We start from the raw sequence: 19,746 nt of genomic DNA on the forward strand, positions 1-19,746 counted from the left end.
TTTTGTTGCGCCTCAGACAAAAAAGTGTCAATTGTTTTTCGGCCGAGCAGTATTGACACGCCTCAGCGGTGAGCGATTCACAGTTGGTCGCTTAAACAAGTGGGCGTGAAGGAATCCCATTAAGGACTATCGCCACCCTTCCGAAACGGCAGATTCACAGATTCATCCCCGCGGCGTGTCGGCAATTTAAACTAATAATCAACGCATCAGCAAACATTGTCGTTATTATTCAGAAGCCTGTGGCGCTTAGCAGTGACTCTTGACAGATTGCGAGCTGTGATTTTCACTCACGTTTTCACCAGGTCTTCACCAGGTATCTCTGAATGGGGTGGGTGGATATTTAGCCATCAATCCCCACAACACGTATGCAAATTTATACATTTACTTGAATTGCCGTGCTTGCGTGTAGTGCGCTAGTTAAAAAATCGTTTATTTTCTCACAGTTTTTAATTAATTTTCTGCTCTTTTTCGTTTATCACATTAAAGTATAGTTTTACAATCATATATTACATAAAATTGGACATGTTCTCGATGCCTTAACAAATCTAATGCACTAAATACTTAAAAAGCAATTGGCTTGGGTTCCGAAAACAGATAACCAAATTTTTAGAATCTAAAAGAAATTTTTAAAGAATCTATACTGAAAACATTTAGAATGTATTTAAAGTGATTGCAGTTATTCAAAGATTTTCAAAAATAAATCAAACCTAATTATTTCTTAAAGATTTAATTTCTAAGCTTTTCAAATAGATTTTTGTAGTCCACCAACAAAGAAAATCGCATTGGAAATAAACTAACTGCTAGGTCATAAACCTTTTAAAGTATAAAAAAATTATATAAAATTTAATATCTTTAATATAACTAAATTTCTTTTAAATAATAAAACATTTTATTGTTAAACCGCTCATATAGCCACTCACTTGAGATTTTAAAATAGTTTTTAATTAAATGGTTATCGAGCTATTGAAGCAAGAGATTAATAGAAATCTAAATAATTCATTTTCGTAAATAAATCGACTAAGAAATGTTAATTGAACTGAACTAAAATCCGAACCGGAAACATAACTCTCGCAGCAACTAAAGACACGCACAAATATTCGACTAACACTAGGTTCTAACATTAGGACTTTTAACTTGCGGGGCGGGGTGACCAAGTGGCCGATTCCAAGATGGATCCTCTGGGGAACGGTGTGGACTCCCGAGTGGATTCTCTATGTGGATAGTTCCATCCTAAACCACATGCTCAGCGGAGGAGGAGGTGCCGGCGCCGAAGCGCAATGGAGTCGGTCAAATGATGTTGGGCGTACTGACCGTGCTGGCCACCACTCCGTTCGGGGATGACTTCTCCGACTTGACGCATCCGTAGGAGGAGATGCCGGTGCCACTGCTGCTGGGCGGGGAAGGCGGTGTCTCCGGACTGATCAGCGGCAGATACCGCCATGGGTGGTAGATGGTGCCGGCGTACATCGCCTGGAGGCGGGCCTGGAGGTCGAGGGCCAGCGTGGGATCCAGCGGATAGTGGGCGAGGCCGGGGAAGGCGTTCGGCAGGCGGGGCAGGGACAGCTCCAGCGGCGATCCGAATCCGTACTTGGCACTCAGAGTGGCGGCGGCCAGCTGGACGTGATGTGGATGGGGATGCGGGTGGTGCGGATGCGGTGGATAGGAAGACTGGTGGGGATGTCCGTGGAGATGGGGCATCGACTGACCCAAGGGCGACAACTGGGGCTGCATGTCCTTGGGGGAGCCAGCCGATCCCGGGCCTCCAGGACCGGAAACACCATTGGCAGCACCATTAGCACCACCACCACCAGCTCCACCATTTCCACCTGGCACTGGTGACTTGTTCAGCGTCTTGGGCTTGCGACGTGGTCGATACTTATAGTCGGGATGTTCTTTCATGTGCAGGGCCCTGTAAATTGAACAAATGTTGAAACACTGATCAAAAGATCGAACGATTTAAACTTTGATGATATCATAAAGCCAGACAACTCTGGTCGTAAACCCCAAGAGGAGCGGAACCCTTCCATAAACCCACACATTGAGATACAAAATCCACAAGTTTATGTTGTTGTGTATTTAGCAAAGAACCCACTCCGATTTTAACTTCGATTTCCCAGCTGCAACAATGCGCAATTGTTGACATTTGTTTGACAAAACGATAAAACCTGATAAAAGGTGAGTTTGGGTCTTCTCCTCTTGTTTTACTTTCGCTTTTCTTTATTTTCTTTTCTTTTCCTTGGTCAGTTATGTCTGCCTTATCGCGGGTCCCGAAAAAAATACTGTTTTCCTTATCATCGCGCATTGGCAAATATTTGAACAGAATTTTTGGTTCTTTTCATTCGATATGCTCGCTCGAAAACCCCGAATGGCCATTAGTTTAAGCCCCTTCAGACGAGCCCTGCTCATTTATAAATGTCATAAAAAGTACATCACATTTCACATTTTTATTTTGGCAGGCCAATCCAATCAATAAAAGGATTATGACAGTGCAAACACAGAGGTTCGTCACCGTCACTATCTTAGGAGGTGTAAAATAACAAGAAGGTTGCACATTATTTTGTAAGATATGGAATACTCTTTTTATTTTTTATGGCCAGCTAATTCTAAATCGTTGATCTTTTATAATTATTATTATTCGAAGTCATGAAAACCATTTTCTCTATTCCAAATACGTTGTCCCCAAAGAATTTCTATAATTCGAATTCTCGCGTACCTTTAAAGACTTTTAGAAATAAAGTCTCTGATGATATCTTATAGAACCCTCTATACGCGCAGGTAATCCACATGGATGTCTGTGCTTAAAGCAATCCAAATTTCAAGGTGCTAATACCCCTTCGATAGAGTATGGTTAAAGGGGTAAACAAAAAGAAGCAAAATGCAAAATGAATGAAGCATTTCATGCGACGTGTCGTCTCGCTTTTGTGTGACAACTTCAATTGAAATGTTTACCCAAGATATGCCAGTGCCAATGGAATTCTGACTAAGCAGAGCGGACACAATCCCCGTCTCCGGAGCTCCACAATGCACCAGGAGCTCCTCACAATAGGGAGCCTTTGTCTTAGCTAATCGATCAAATTTTGTGGCCAGGCGGCACCGAGAGAGAATGAGCTGCCAACTGGGAAAACCGTAACTGAAACCAAGCTAGAATTTCCCATCCACCCTCAACTCTTTGCTATTGACTATCCCCACACAGAAAAAAACAAAAACAAACTTTGCTAATATAGAACGTCAATTTGGTTTTAATCATTTAAGGAAGCTTCACCCAAATCACTGTTGCTATTTGCACTTTTAGAATGTAAGATATACATAACTAGAAAACAATCAACAAAACTCATTTAAAAAACTCTAATAAATTATTTATAAATCCTGTATCAAAATTAAACTTTAGAAAATTCTGGAACCAAATTTAAAATTTTTAATAGGTTGTGTCTTGAAAAGTAATAACATCTAAGAGCAAAGATATTTGTATACTCATAAAGTCCCTTAGCCTTTTTGTGTGAAAGGTTTTTAAAACAATTGTTTGAACACCAAATTTTCTATCACTTTTTTAGGAGGTAGGTAACTTCCTAGTTATTTCCGGTCGTTTTTTCTTCTTTATTACTTTATTTTTCTTGGTTTAATTTGTGGAAGCCAAGTAAACTATCTCTAATCTTTTAAGAATATAACTTTAGTTCTTATTAAATTGTAAACTATAAGTTTCAAGATTGGAAGCTGCCTTGTTTTAAACAATGAAATATAAATGTCTCAATTAACTGTCTGTAAATAGTTTTCCTGCTCTTACTAAAACCATTTTAATTTGAGTTCAAAAGCTTTATATTCCCACTTCATCAAATCGTAGCGTGGCGCTCAGTGTATTTTAACCAGTCCCCAGTGAACAGTACTTACCGCAATCGCTTTGCCTCGTCGATGAATGGACGCTTCTGTCCTTCGGTGAGCAATTTCCACTCGGCGCCCAGGCGCTTCGATATTTCGGAATTGTGCATTTTTGGATTGTCCTGGGCCATTTTGCGACGCTGCCCCCGCGACCAGACCATGAAAGCGTTCATTGGTCGCTTAATGTGGTCGTGGCTGTGATGGGATCCAGAATTTGAATTCGAGTGGGCGTGGGAGTTGGCATTCGAATTGGCCAGATGGTGATGGTGGGACTGATGGTGGTGTTGCATTTTGGGCGCCACAGGACCAGCAACCGATGGTGGAACGGCGAGGTCAGCTGGCGGCGGTGGTGGGGTGCTGCTTCCCGCTCCCGATCCCGTGCCCAAGCCCATGCCCAAACCACTGGCCATTCCCAAACCCAAACTGATGCCGGGCAACTGCGGTGAGAGACTGCTGCTGTGGCTGTGATTGCTACTCCCGCTGCTCGTGTACCCATTGCTGTGGCTGTGGCTCCGGTGGAGCAGCGCCGAGATGCTCGTCATGATTGGGGCGGAACTCCGATGGGGCTGCAGGTGGTAATTATCAGGTGGTACTGCTGCTCCTCGAGCTCTGAAATGCCAACGGAAATGGTATTCAATAGATATGCCTTGTTAGCTTGGGGACTCTGTCTGCTGCTCCCGGCATGAGTCATTTAATTGAACCTCTCGAGGGGTTAAAGATTGCAAGTAGTTCACAAAAAATTCACAATGGGGTCTCTTTCACCCCTTTGAATATGTATCAAAAGGGGGCTCAAGTCGGCAAATCGGTTTTATGAGTAATCAAAGCAAACATTTGATCATTTTTCAAAACCGGATTTTGAAACTAAGAGATTGGGAGTTTCCCTTAAATAATGTTCAATTATAATTCGATCTTACAAAATACATTTGGTACTTTAGTTTTCAATGAAAACACTTTGTATATAAGATATTTGAACTTAGCTAAATAGGGTACAAAAAAAGATTTAAAATGATATTCAATTCGTTTTAAATACATAGGACATCACGTTTCTCAAAACGATTTTAGCAGATCTTCATGTTCATTTAGATTGGACAAAAGAGATAAATGCATTTAATTCAGTCAAATTTGTATTTGCATTTGTTAGAATGTTAGAAAAAATTTGGGAAAAATCAACACTGCAAACCTAATACCAAAAAGATCTGCTAAAATCGTTTTGAGAAACGTGTTGTCCTATGTATTTAAAACGAATGGAATATCATTTTAAATCTTATTTTGTACCCTATTTGTAAGAATCAGGAGTTTATAAATTTCATTTTTTACATTAGGTCGCTATAACTATTCCATTCTTAAGATTTTAAAAATTTGTATTTGAATTTTTGTGCTGAAACTGTGAAAGAGTAGTAAATTGTATATAAATTTTATTAAGCCCCATAATTTAAATATTAAATTTATGAAATATTATAATATTTCTAGGTCCAACTTACCTTGTTTTGAGCAGTTGATTCTTTTTTTAGTTACACCTTAAAACAACTTATTTTTGTATTCCATTAGAAACATGTCACTCAACCAACTATAAAATTGCACAATAACTTTAAATACGATCAATGTCTTTTGGAAATGTTTATTTCTATCTTAATAGTTGATCGCTGTATAACTCTTAAAATTACACAAATGCACAGAAACGAGTTATAAAATATTTGATAAAACAGTTCAAGATTTATGGTAGTATCCAATTTACGAACGTGGGGTGTATCTTAACCGTTATTCTGTTATTTGCCGTTAGCCGAGCGCAACGCGTCCGTTTCGAGTGCGCGACAGTTTAGATTTGAAAACACATTCGAAAACTTGCGACAAAAACGGCAAACAAACCAAGCCAAACGCAACAAAAAGGGGCAAGAAGAAGTGTGCCTCTGTAGTGGTTGGTCGCTGCTGCGTCGCTGCCGCCAAAAAGGACCGAGTGGGAGGGAGAGAGAGAGAGAGACATAGGGGAGATAGCAAGTGCAAGCGGGAAGGGTAGCCGGCGCGAGCGAGAGAGGGAGAGAGAGCTCTTTTTGTAGAGTTTTTTACACCTTCGGAGGACGCGTCAACGTGGCGGCTAAGTGATAAAAATTCACTGCTGCTGCTTTTGTATCTTTGTATCTGCGTTTTGTATCTTGTTGACAATTGTTCCGCGTTTGTTTTCGGTTTTGTGTCCATGTTTGCATTCTTGTTTACCGAACGCTGCTCCTTTTCCTCTCCTCCAGTTGATAATATCTGAATTTCATAACCACAATATCACAACCGAAAAATATCTTGATTCATTTCGATCGCTTCGGGTATTACTCGGAAAAATAAATACATTTAAGACTACTTAATCCAAACCACTTTAAAATGTTTCCGTCATTTTTTACCTTTATGTTAAGGTAAACATTAAATTGATAAATGTATTGTGCAGCCCAGTTTAGAAGTGCCCTACAATTTCCCCATTGTCTTATGTGACTAACAGGTTAGTTTAGTAATCTTATCATTGTTTAAAAGTATGAAAAGTATCCGTTTGATGGGTATATATAAACCAATATAAGATGCCCATGTTAGTATAATTTACTGCAAAAGTGTTTCAAAATTAAAACACCGAACCCTTAGTTTTAAACAAGTTATTTTCTGTGTATGGGACTTGTGTTTGCCCCCAAAATAGATCGATGCCTAATTTGATATGGTTGGGGCAAACTTTTCTGCTGGTAAGGTTATCCTTTATTTGTTGGTGAGGTCGCTCAATTGCCCTCCTTGTTTTTCATATACACATTGTACACACAGGAAGTTCCCGTTTCTTGTTGTTGTTGTTCTAATACCGATTTCTGTATAATTGCACCTATAAACTTTGGATCCCTTAATAGAACAACATTGAAGCGGCTTGCTAAAATTTCTTATAAATGACCCTCTTTATAATAGTTGGGTTCAACGTTCCGCAAGGGATCAGCTCCGTTGCCAAATACTTAGAAATTATATGTCTTCTCTTGTGTCTACAGTGTAAAGTAAACAAAAATAAATGTAATACGGCGGGGGTCACACAAATAAGTGACTTTATTAATATTGCCACTATTATCATTTTTCAATCGAAATTAAAATTGCCACGACCTATGCATGATTAATACAATTTATTACAGTGGAACTAATAGCTGTAAACAAATTTCAATTTAAATACTTTTTTAATACTTTTTTTAAACTTAGTTTATTTTATAGCCTGGAAAATTTTTATAAAAACCAATTTGGAATTAGTACTATTAATAATATTTTTAAAATGAAAAGGTATGAAATTTTCTCGTTGTCAACCTTAAGATTTTTGATTGATAAAACAACTCTTTTGACATTTTTGCCATATATTGCACTACCTCTTACAATTGTAAGTATCAAAATACAATTAGGTCTTTTGCACTGCATTCTTGTGGCATTTTTAAAAGACAACTGTTGGCGCCATAAAAAGATATCTCGCTTAGGGGTTGTTTTGCGCAGGCGTCGCTCTCCAAACGGTCGTAACTGTTGTAGAGTTTTGAGCCCCCCTTACCCCTCTAACCAACCCGCGTTTCACCCCCGCAGTACCTCTGCCCTTGACTTGTTCACCAAAACAAATGCTAAGTAGAAAACGCTTTTGGCGGGCTCCCCCTTCACCATCGTACGGCCATAAAAATGGCAGCGCTCTAGAAATGTGTGTGTGCTCCCCAGAACTCCAACATCCCCCCCATAATACACCCTCAGCCACCACCCCCCACCACCCTTGTAAGTGCGCGCATGTCGATTTCAGGCGCTTTGGACCAATGGCGTAGACAATGCTCCGGGAAGAAAAGACCGGGGAATGGGGCCGCTGCTTAGAAGCGTTCTCAATGGTGACGCGTTTTTTATCGCTTTTTGTTTTGCATGCGAATTGAATGCATTTTATTGGCCAAAAGCCAGAACAGACGGGTCCAAAACAAAGGCGCCAGCAACTGGTGGTCCTTGGCGAGGACATGCCTGAAAAAAGAAGAAGAAGCCCCTTATCGTCGACTGGCAGAGCAGCTCACTCCGCTGGGACGGCAGGATATTTGGCTCAGGGACCCCGACTTTTCTTCATTTGTTCCCACTTAATGGACATTATGGCTGTCCCTATTATGCGGTCATCTCCCAGCACAATGGAGAGCGGAAAGTGCCGACAGCAGAAATCATAGTTGGGTGAAAACCCCCTTCCACAGACTATTCTCCCACTTGAGGATTTTAAATCTATCAGAGATATGGGTCACAGCTAGCTAATAATATTATATAATACAATTTAAAGTCATTTTGTAACCTTATTTTTCTTCAAGTCTTACGAAGGAAAAAAAGCTATTTAAAAATGACAGAAAAAGAACTTAGTTTCGTAAATTTATTTATAAAAGCTTTTATTTAAAAGATGTTAGGCCTTCGTATAATTTTCTTGGGCATTCCATTACCCAAGATATTTCATATTCAATGATTTTGCATTTTTGAAAAAACCAACTATTGCAAAGGGATAACGATATTTGGGGATTTTTTTCTAGAGGTCTTATTGTCATAGCTGGAAAAATCTTTCAGGCTAGAACGTCAACACTGACCCACCAAATCATTCCCCACTTTTCCTCCTCCTTGCAGACATAATTTTGGGTGTTTTTGGAGTGAACCCACCATAGACCATCGCAGCATTGTTTGGCTGCGTTTAGTTGCAATAATTTATGGAGGGGATTTCAACGGCACAACGTGGCACAAAATTTTTGCAAACTCGTTTGTTCCTTCTTTCCCTTTGGTTTGGGGTGACCAAAAGTGGGAAATGTGGTCGCGCTAATCGTGATTTGTGTTTTAAATGAGGCCAAATGCAAAGCAGTCGAATGAGGAGGCTGATAAGAAACTAGGGTGGTGCTGGTGAAAGGTGAAAATAGTTAGTCCCATGCACATAGCTTTGGGCTGCCATGCTTTTTGGCTTACTATTTCTTGGTAGAATTTATACACTTTTCATAAAAACAAAATTTTATTCCGATGAATAGTAATAACGTTTTTTTATTTGTGTGTATCGACGTATTTGAGCTGAAAAGTTGCTCAGACATAATATTGACGATATCTTTGATATTATATTGATATTAATTTATAGTCGCTTGTAATTGTCACTTGTTATCGTTTATATTTTGTCGATATGGAGAAGGAACTAAAGTTGAACTACTTACCCAAGAAAAATGTAACATTGCTGGATAATAATATTTCGGTATGATCTTTGCTTCAAGTCAAGACACTCTTTTAGCGAACTAAATGTGCATCTAAGCCCAGCGGTAATGGAGCAAGTGAACCATTTTTGGGAGAAGGAATCCTAAAAATTGCAGCTGGAAAATGCAGAGTTAAAAAGAAGTACAATCAACTCCAGAATTATATGGGAGTAAGACTCTGAGACCTTTTTCAAGCTAATAACTAAATACAAAAGTGTTATAATGGCGCACTATATTAAAATGACTATGAATCGATATTATATGGAACTAGTCAAGGGAACCCGTACCCATTCTTAGAAATATGCATTAGAAAATAAAATCGTTCAGTTTGAAGTGGAAAGGTGTGCAACAATTGCTCAGCCAAAATCTAATTCCAAACACCAGTATCTTCAAATCGCTAAGCTATAAGCTGAACTAAATGGCATATATTTTTATCTCACTAGTGGTCAACTCTAATTGGTAGAGCCATAACCATTTTTTTTAACCCTTAAACTTATTTGGTTTGTAATAGAATTTATTGATTTTTGGGAAATTAAAACATTTGAATTGTATTTAAAATCCACATTCGTGAAGTTTTTTAACACCTGTATAAAGCGTCCTATGTCGCCAGTTAACATTTTATATAGTTGTAAGCTATGTTTATAAAATGGTCGCCATTGGCTACCCCGTGCTTAATATGAATTTTAAGAATCAAAGTTTCCTTTTATTTTGTTTAATACCTTTGTGTTAACAAATAAAAAGAAAATAAGTAATGACTAAAGTACAACAGCAAGTTTTGAGTAAACGACACCGTAAATTTATTGTTGTTTATTGAACACTTTTTCGAATGTTCACTGTATTTGAATTTCTTTACATGAACTTATTACAAAATGAGCGACATCTTCCGTCGTTAACTGGAACTACGAATCTTACACGAAGCTTACACGAATCTTACACGAAGCTTACATGAATCTTACACACGATTTCTACACAGTGCTTGAGGCACCATCTAGTGCTCGAATCGGTAACTATTTAGGTAGTTGGCAGATGGCGCTTTCGATATATAAGGCAAGTTCAACAAAATTCCTGTAGGTTCGCTATTGCAAATAAGAATGACATATATACAAAATAAAATAATTTTAAAATTAAAATAAAAAAATATAATTAGTTTTCAATATATTATAGAAATAAATTAGACAAATAAATTTAAGTGAACAAATATCGATAGTAAATTAAGTCGCAAATAATTTAAGTTATTTGACTTGAAATAACCGAAACCACAACTCTCTTTGGCCGAAACCTACCCTTAAAAGCAGAGACCCCCACAATTACCGCTAATTGCCGGCGCCTAAGAGAGCGTAAAATTAATTAAATTTACTTGGATTTTTGCACCTTAACTTGCGCGCGCCCATTAATTAGTGGCCAACGGTAATTTCGCCCGAGGTTCAAACTTGAACGTTAAGTTGCTGCAGCTCCTTGAGCAATTCAGTTCGCTCTGCTGAATTTTGTCAACCTGATTGGCCAGAAGTTGCCGTCATTAGGAAGCGTTTAGCACTCTTGACTTTTGCCAGCCCTTCATTTTCACCCTCACGGGCCAAAGAAATAAATCAATTTGTAATTAAGCTCTGTGTTCAGCCCTTGCCTGAAATTAATTAATTAATTTTCAATAAAGGTTCCCAAATACAATACTTTTCTTACAGAAATCCGATTTCAAAGTGGCTTACATTTAGTTTGTATTTTTTGTGTCCATGTTTCGTTATTTTTATGTTGTAACCCCTTTTTAAATTTTCGATAAAGTGACCTAAAATCTGCACATCTAAGCTCATAACTTTTCTTACAGACATCCGTTTTCAAAGTGGCATAGTTCTATTTGTTTGGACCATTGTTTCGTTTCTTTCCAAATTTTTGAGAATTGGCTTTGCAGAAAAGGGTCCATAAACCAACAACAACACTTCTAAGCCCATAACTTTTCTTACAAACATCCGATTTTAAAGTGGCTTACTTCTAAATGATCGTGGTTTAATTTTAAAAAAAAATCTGTGTTTTTTTACGATTTTACCCCTTTCCAAATTTTTGAAAAATGTCTTTGCAGAAAAGATACGTAAGCCTGCACTTCTAAGCCCATAACTTTTCTTCCAGACATCTGATATCAAAGTGGCATACTCGTAAATGATCGTGGTTTAAGTCTCTTAAAATCTGTGTTTTTAACTTGATTTGTATTTTGGGGTCGATTATTCGTCATTTTTACGATGTTACCACTTTCCAAAATTTTAAAAAATGGCTTTGCCGAAAAGTGACCTAAACCCCATAACTTTTCTTACAGGCATCAGAATTCAAATCGGCGTTTAAATCTTGTTTTGTATTTTTAGGTCCATTCTTCGTAATTTTTATGATCTGTCCAATCAAAAGCCTATATCCCATAGCTCCCACAAAAACATTTTTAATTAATTTTTAATTTTTTATAAAATGTTTCGAACACTGTTCCTCTCCCTCCAAAATCTAAAATAAAGTCAAACAATTTGCTGCTGATGACAATGCGTCTTTTATTTTTTGTTTTTATTTTTTCTGGTTTCTGATGTATATATTTTGTGTGTATTTTGCTTGTTTTGTTTGTGTGTTTTTAGTGTAGAATTTAAATACATTTAAATTTATTTTTAAATTTATGCTATGCACTTCGATCTGCGTTTAAAACATAAAAAATTGCACCGCTCGTTGTTGTTTCAATTTGTTGAAATTTTGTTGTTGTTTTTGCTAAGTGATTTTGCCTCTCTGAATCCTTTTTCCTTTTCTATCTCTCGGTCTTCCCTCTATTTTCTTGCTCGCTCTATTTTAACAAAGCTTAAGTTTAGTTTACAACTGGAGACTTAAATGTAAATGTTGGCTACGTTTAACTTTAATCTCGCATTTTCGGTTGTATTCGTTATACCCATTTCGTTATATTCATTACGGGGGAAATATTCACCTCGTTTCTCGTTGGCAATTCCAATTAAATTTTGTGGTTTATGAATTGGTAAAATTTGAAATGTTCAGAAACTCTTTACTAATATATTTATTATTTGTAATTTATTTAAGGTTTGAAGATAATTAAAATCTTGTTGAAAAATTAAATGGGTTTTCCTACCGAATGGGCTTAACCTGTTCAGAATTGCCAAAGGAATGAGGATTTGGGCCTTGTTTTTATTCCTCCTAGGTCATAGACAAGTTCAACTCCTCGCTGCCATTGGAAGATGGTGGTCAGAAGATCACCGTCAGCGGTCGCCGAAAGTCCGCGGCGGTGGCAGCACCACCACCCCCGCCGCCCGCTGACCCACCTCCTGCAGCTGCCCCGCCCACAACGCCACCCGCTGCCGCAGCCGAAGCCAATTGACCGCCATATTGTTGGGCATATTGGGCGTAGTCCAGACCCACATCGCTGGGTGAATGCAGATGCGGTTTGGCCTCCACCGCCTCCAATTGGGGCGTGGCATCGCGATCGTCTAGACCGCTGCTGCTGTTGTTGTTGTGCGAACTGGCACTACCGCCCCCACCGCTGCCCCCTCCCCCGCTGAGCAGCAACTGTTGCTGCTGTTGCTGTTGTTGCTGCTGCTGTTGCTGCTGCTGTTGTTGTTGCTGTTGCTGCTGGTGGTGGGCCGCTGCATGTTGCTGGGCCCCGTAGATCTTGGATATGTCGAAGGCATAGTTGGCCGCCCGATCCTGGTACATCTTGGAGTCGAAATACGCCTTGGTCAGCACACTGGGGTCCAAATAGGCGCTGTAGGCACTCGCCTGCGAGGAGTTGCTCAAATACGAACTGCGCTCCAAGGCGAACTTGTCCATCTGACCGGAGAGGGTGGCCTGTCAACAGGGGAGAAAAATACTTTTAATTATAATATTAAATACAAATTTGGAATATTCTTTTAATTGAATAAAGTTATCAGCAATGTCAAACCAACCAAATTCAAACTTAAAATTGAATTTAGATAATAAATAACTCTGATTAGCGTTGAGAAGATATTTTTAAACCCATAGAGGAATAGTCATTAGTCCTTTAAATCTTTTCAACCAAAAGGAAATTATGTATATTCGGGTCTCTACGGCGTGCCAGTATCTTTTATTTATGTTTATTTTGTAAACAATGCTGTTTTTAAGGAAACAAACGATATATTCAAATGGTTTCTTCTAGGTAAACATATAAAACCAATCAATTGGTTAAATAATACAAATTGAAATAAAATTCTGTACATGATTTCCTATCAAGTACCTTATTACTTTATTTATTTTCATGTTACCAACTCAATAATCATCTTCTATTGATTCCCACTAAGCTCTTTTAATGATCTCTATCGGGGCAAATCGAAACGGCGTTATTTTAATTCCAATTTTACCTATCAATTTGGTAGATCAATCACAGATTATATACGAAAGATAGATACTGATAAATGCACGGATTTGGCATCCATAGAAACGAAGAAACCAAGGCCTCTGAGTGCCTCAAACAATCGCACTTTATTTCAACAGACTCAACTGAGTGCTTAACCTTCTGATTAGTGCAAATTGCTTAACACTTTTGCGGCTTTATTTGACCAACTAATTGTGGCTAAGGCTGCAAACCACCCCGGCTGCACCTCCCCCGTAATGCAAACCGAAACGGTCTCAATTTAATTTTATTTGATTTGCAATACGTTTTTCATTGCTACACCAGTTGCCAGCTCGTCTTGTTGTTGATGGGGAGATTCGGATTCAGAGGGTTGTTTTGCTTCATTTCCGTTTTGTTTTGAGTGGTTGCTTTTGGCCGAGGGGTTGTGCTGAGCACTGCGCTCCCCTTTTCCCCGAACGAAACACTTGGCTCTGGGCTATAATTATGTTGTTAACACATCATCATCACAGCCATCCACCGCGTCATCCTGGCCTCCCCAAACTTCTGGTTTTTCTTGTCTCTGGTGCCGAGAGCGTTTTGGATTACAATTTGATTTGATTTGCACCCAATTGGGAATTAGTGTGGATTCGTAAATATTTTGATCCATCGCATTAGCGAGTGGATATTTTGTTTGTCTTGTTTGGTTCGGTTCCGGTTACTTATCCGTGTGGCAGTTAATTGATTTAAAACCCCTTGTTGACTGAGTGGGTTATGCAACCAAGTTCTTTGGAGAGCAGGTGGAGGAAAATGACAGTACAATGTTTGGTCAAGGATTCAACGGCAGCTGTGTCAACAATTTGTTTTAAGAAGACATGTGGATGGGCTCAATTAGTTGAAGAACGTTAGAGCTACCTGTGAACTGTGTTTAAATATTGTCCAAATAATACGGGTTTCTTTTCAAGTCACTATATTAATTTCACAATATATATACCCGTTACTCGTAGAGTAAAAGGGTATATAAAGTATGTATATTCTTGTTCAGGATCACTAGCCGAGTCGATCTAGTCGTCTGTCCGTCTGTCTGTCCGTCTGTCTGTCCGTCTGTCTGTCCGTATGAACGCTGAGATCTCGGAAACTATAAAAGCTAGAAGATTGACATTTTGCATGTAGATTTGAGGAGTTCCTACGCAGCGCAAGTTTGTTTCAAAATGGTGCCACGCCCCCTCTGACGCCCACAAGCCACAAGCTGTGGCCACAGTCTTGATGCTATTATGAAAATTTTAATTGATATGTATTTGTTTCGTCAATACCTATCGATTGGCCTAATAAAAGTTTGCCACGCCCACTCTAACGCCCAAAAACCCATTAAACGCTTAAGCCTGGCTAGTACCTACATTTCCGCCTTTCATGACGCCATCTAACGGATGACTTTGGAACAGCTGGCCAAGGTGCTCAACAGAGTCAACGGTCATTCTCGATAAGGATTTCTATTAAAGGAAATTCGATGGTTTTCATTTGTCAATACCGAACTATATCCCAAGAACTATGCAAATCAAATCAAGTTAGCCAAATTGGAGGTCTGAGTCAAACAATGGCGTATGTGTGTATGTATGTAAGCATATACATATTAAGTTGTTTAGCTGAGTAACGGGTATCTAATAGTCGAGGCACTCGACTATAGCGTTCTCTCTTGTTTATATATTAAGAATGGTGAAATCAAGGTAATAATAATGTATTGACTTGCATTTTGTGTATATATAATATACAACAATAACAACTATTTTCTTTATTAAAATACAGCGTTTTCATATTCATTTTTATTATTCATTTCATTCATATAAATTCAATTATTTTTTGACATTATACATTGAAATATCTAAAGACTTTTGACCCACTAATGAAAACATAGTTAAATACATGGTTTAAAATTGGCATTGTGGTCTTATTAATTTAATCTAAGTTTCACTGTCTGCTTGGCAAATGAAATGACCCGTATAGAAATCATAAGCATTATACATATAACCGTTACGTATATGAACGAAGTCCTTTCTTTCAAACGCAGAGGGATTTTCCTTCGCCCATTTGAAATACATTGCTTCCTTCCCAGAGGCAATGGAGACGTAATTGCCCTCTTTGACGAGATCGTTAGTACCAAGCAAATAAATGTGATCTTTTTTGAGTTTCGCTGTAATGGCATCATACTCCTCCTTGTCTTTAATGGACGCCAAGTATCCACCTTTCTCACGACATTTGTATTCAGCGTGAATCCAGCTTTCTTTAGTTTTATTTTCTATGTAAAAGAACCTCGAACCGATCAGCTCGAATTGGGGTGGAATGGTCTGGTTTCTGCTTGTGGGATTCATCGCGGTTTTATCAGGGATCCCTTTTACTATTGGGTTAGCTGGCGAATTGTTTGTAGGATGTGTTTGCTGGGGGGCTGCTTGAAGTCCTTCAATTTTGCTCAGAATCGCCTGAAGTTGGCCATTCATTTCGGAACGAACCTTCTCTAGTTGAGTATCCATTTTGGCCTGGAACGCGTCTAAGTCTTCTTTCACGGACCTTCGTAAGGCCTTGCTCCTTTTTTCTCCCCTCCCCCTCCCCCCCGGCTTTTTAGGAATAACATCGAATATCGGTCTAAGGGCGGCCAAGCAAAAAGTGCCACATTGGAGGGGAGCATTTTGCAGGACGCACACGGTGGCGTTATCCTGAGTTTCAGCCAATTGTCCTTGAAAATTCAGTAAAATTAGGGAACAAAAAAAATATATTGGCAACTTTGCCATTTTGAATAACTCTAACTGCTCGAACCGAAATTTCAAAACGAACTGAATAGCAGATTTTTGATGGGGAAACAATGAGGACTAGAATTTTGTTGATAGAAGCCCTACTTTACATACAAGTTAATCACAGAAATATTTCTACATTTTTTCATCAATAATATTTGCAACATTGTCGATGGCAACATTGCAACATTTCAATACAACGGTCGGTCAAGAGCCCGAAAGTTCAATAACATAAACACGCCAAGAACCCCCAAGTTCAATAACATAAACACACGCATCCGGTCAGCAGCCACAGCGCAGTACCAAAATGCCGATTCTGCAAACCTTGCAGTTTCAGCCGCTCCACCAGAACTAGGCCACCGCCGCGGTCTCTTCCGCGACGTCGACGTCGCTGCCCCAACCCACAGCTTAGATCAGGGAATTTTTAAATGAATAAAATCAGTCTCAAATTGAACTCCGAATAAATCAAACGTTCAAAACTTATTTTTTGGGTTTTTATTATCCTGGAAATTAACTGGCGCCCGAACAGGGACCAACGCGAGGAAAAACGATTAAGTTCCTTTTAGTGCAAATAATTAAAATATTTTTGTGCGACTCCGTTGGCCCAAACATAAAACCTGAAATCAGAGAGACTCCTTGGCAATTAATTTTGCAAGCTGAAGACGGTAACCGGTCGGTGAAAAACAAGTTTACTGATCCATCGGTGGACTACAAGTACTGTCAGGTACGCCCGCAGGACAACCTCTACTAAGTGTGAATCGCAGGATCCCCAGTAGGAAACAAAAAGGAAGACATCCGGATCACCAGGAGGTGTAGCCACATCATGATAAGTTAAGTGAATAGTGAATAAGTGAAGGCAACCAAACCAAAAGTTAAACCAAAATAAAAGCAAAAAATTCTCTACACTAAAAAAAAAAATTTTTATAAAAATCAAAAGTTAAAAATTTAAAATAAAATTTTAAAGTTAAAGTTCTAAAATTTGAATTCCATTTAAATTTAAAGTGAATCTAAAATTTAAAATTAAATTTAATTATTTTGAGTTATTAAAATTTTATTCATATAAAATTTTTAATTAATAACCATTTTTAAATACCAATTGAATTAAAGTATTTTAAAGTATTTAAGTGATTTAAATTTGATTAAACATTTCTACTACTATTTAAATTCGAATTAAATTACAAAATTAATTTAAGCAAATGAAACATTCATTCCTTATCATATAAAAAAAATAATAATTAATTTTGAAACTTAATATTTATAAGAATTATACTTATCAACCATTTTTATCGTAAGACAGACCCATGAAAAAAATCTCCTATGGCCAATCGGCATAATCTTATACGACCACCCGTCATTGATTTACAACCTCAAGAACAACCTCAACATCAGCCAGAACAACTTCAAAATTTAAATCAGGTAGAACAACGTCCAGCTAACATAGTTCAAAATCAAAGACAAATTCATAGACAGGAATTACATCAGGAACACAGAGACAATATGGCAGCATTAGAGTTACAAGAAGCAGTCAGACAAATAATTGCTGAACAATTACCGGTCCTATTACAACAAGCTCAAAACACAGGATTCGATTTTGCACAGATTCCAAATCAGGAAATTTCCTATGAAAATCGAGCTAACCTCGAAGGTTTGGATAGGGTACCAGACATCGTAAAAAGCTTAAGGGAATTTTCTGGCAACCCAATAGAATTCAGTTCTTGGAAAAAGGGTGTGGATAGAGTTCTTAAAACATATGAACACACTGTAGGCACATCTAAGTATTTTGGGATTCTACATACCATACGTAATAAAATCACGGGAAACGCAGACACTGCGTTAGAATCTTATAATACTCCACTCAACTGGAATGCCATTTCTAAATGTCTAACTTTGCACTACGCAGATAAGCGGGATTTAGGCACTCTTGAATACCAAATGACAACTCTATGTCAGGGTGCTCACCAGTCGGTAGAGGAATTTCATCAGTCAGTCTACAAACACCTTTCGCTTATTCTTAATAAGGTTGGATGTATGGAATTAGGAATGGAAGCCGAACAACTCATGACGAAAATGTATAGGGACAAAGCCTTAGACACTTTTGTGCGCGGACTTCGCGGAGATTTATCTCGTCTTCTCGGTATGAAGGAACCAACCGATCTTCCTTCAGCTTTACATCTTTGTTTAAAGCTAGAGAACCAAGCGTTCCGTGCAAACCATGCAGTTAATAGAGGGCAACAATCCGGATTTAGAAACGTGCCTTCCCAAAACTTACCACATTCACAACCAACCAGACCACAGCCAAGCAGGCCACAGTGGTCATTCCCCATTAATAACCAGTATCAAAATCCTCTAGTTCCACCTAGACAAAATAATAATATGTTTAATCAACCACGACCCCAGTTCTACAATAACAATCAAATTCCACCAGTCCCACAATATACTGCAGTTCGACCTTCAGGAAACTTTCCTCCGACTCGACCTTTGGCTGTAAAGCCACAACCACGACCAGAACCCATGGACATCGACAGGACCATGCAATCAAAACATATCAATTATATGAACAAACCCATACGTTTCGAGGCCGGTAAAAGACCACCAATGCCTCTAAACGAAGCCGTAAAAAAATCCAGAAATTTTAATATTCAAGCAGCCCCTCACACTTCTTCAGAAGTGGAAGATGAAACACCAACCCTTGACGAATATAACGAAACCATAAAATCACAGGACGAATCACAATCTGAATATCCCGAATCCCTAACAGAATATTCTGAATCCATAAACCAAGCCGACCAAGAATACCAATATGATTATACCTACCTTCATTTTTTAGACTAACAAACTCCTCATTGCCATATTTTGAATGCAAACTGAGGAGTGGAGAAATTTTAAAAATATTAATTGATACCGGTTCAAACAATAATTACATCTTGCCAAAATTCGTAAAAAATCCTATAGAAAATAAATCCCCGTTTGACGCCATCTCGGTTGGCGGAAGTATTAAAATTACACATCACAAATCAGCCAATTTATTTAACGACCCTAATACAACAATTAAATTTTTTTTATTACCGACTTTAAAAACATTTGATGCCATTCTGGGAAACGACAGTTTAAAAAATTTAGGAGCAATAATTAACACTAATACCAAATCTATGCACTTAAAAAATGGAAAAACAATCCATATTAAAGAAAAAAATTCAAAGCTGTAAATTTAATTATTCCTCGGACAGATCATCTTACTGGGACACAAAAATCAGATCTTAACCAACTTATTCAGAAATATCCGAATCTTTTTGCAGAACCAAACGAAAAATTGACTTACACAACAAACGTGAAAGCTGAGATACGTACAAACACTGACACACCAGTCTACTCGAAATTTTATCAATATCCAATGGCACTCAAAGACGAAATTGACCGACAAATAAAAGAACTTTTAGACACCAATATAATACGACCCTCTAGATCGCCTTACAATTCACCAGTGTGGATTGTACCAAAAAAATTAGATGCCTCCAATGTAAAGAAATATAGAATGGTAATAGATTACAGAAAATTAAATAGT

General features: G+C 38.2%; 2 protein-coding genes across 3 annotated transcripts in view; both read right to left on the minus strand.

Annotated features, from left to right (window-relative positions):
- Positions 1 to 944: 944 nt before the first annotated feature.
- Positions 945 to 5,677, minus strand: LOC108050658 (transcription factor Sox-14). Its single transcript, XM_017132434.2, has 3 exons — positions 5,355 to 5,677; positions 3,886 to 4,482; positions 945 to 1,909 (listed from the first exon to the last, which is right to left on the minus strand). Exons 2-3 carry the CDS (start codon positions 4,413 to 4,415, stop codon positions 1,288 to 1,290), a joined length of 1,152 nt encoding a protein of 383 aa, XP_016987923.1. The 5' UTR covers positions 4,416 to 4,482; positions 5,355 to 5,677; the 3' UTR covers positions 945 to 1,287.
- Positions 5,678 to 11,682: 6,005 nt separating this feature from the next.
- The window catches only part of LOC108050671 (putative transcription factor SOX-15), a 31,938-nt gene continuing 23,874 nt past the window's right edge, over positions 11,683 to 19,746 (minus strand). For both annotated transcript variants that reach the window (XM_017132452.2, XM_017132450.2), the window contains exon 7: positions 11,683 to 12,902. In XM_017132452.2, coding sequence (XP_016987941.1) covers positions 12,303 to 12,902 — 600 coding nt within the window. In that variant the 3' untranslated portion in view covers positions 11,683 to 12,302. The remainder of the gene's footprint in view (positions 12,903 to 19,746) is intronic.

Source organism: Drosophila rhopaloa, unplaced genomic scaffold (genome assembly GCF_018152115.1).
Source record: "Drosophila rhopaloa isolate 14029-0021.01 unplaced genomic scaffold, ASM1815211v1 contig_47, whole genome shotgun sequence".
In the NCBI taxonomy this organism is placed as follows: domain Eukaryota; kingdom Metazoa; phylum Arthropoda; class Insecta; order Diptera; family Drosophilidae; genus Drosophila; species Drosophila rhopaloa.

Coding starts and splice junctions, on each gene's coding strand:
- LOC108050658 (XM_017132434.2), bottom strand. CDS start 4,415: ATGACGAGCATCTCGGCGCTGCTCCACCGGAGCCACAGCCACAGCAAT. Junction 1,910..3,885: donor GACGAGGCAAAGCGATTGCG/GTAAGTACTGTT, acceptor TTCAATTTACAG/GGCCCTGCACATGAAAGAAC.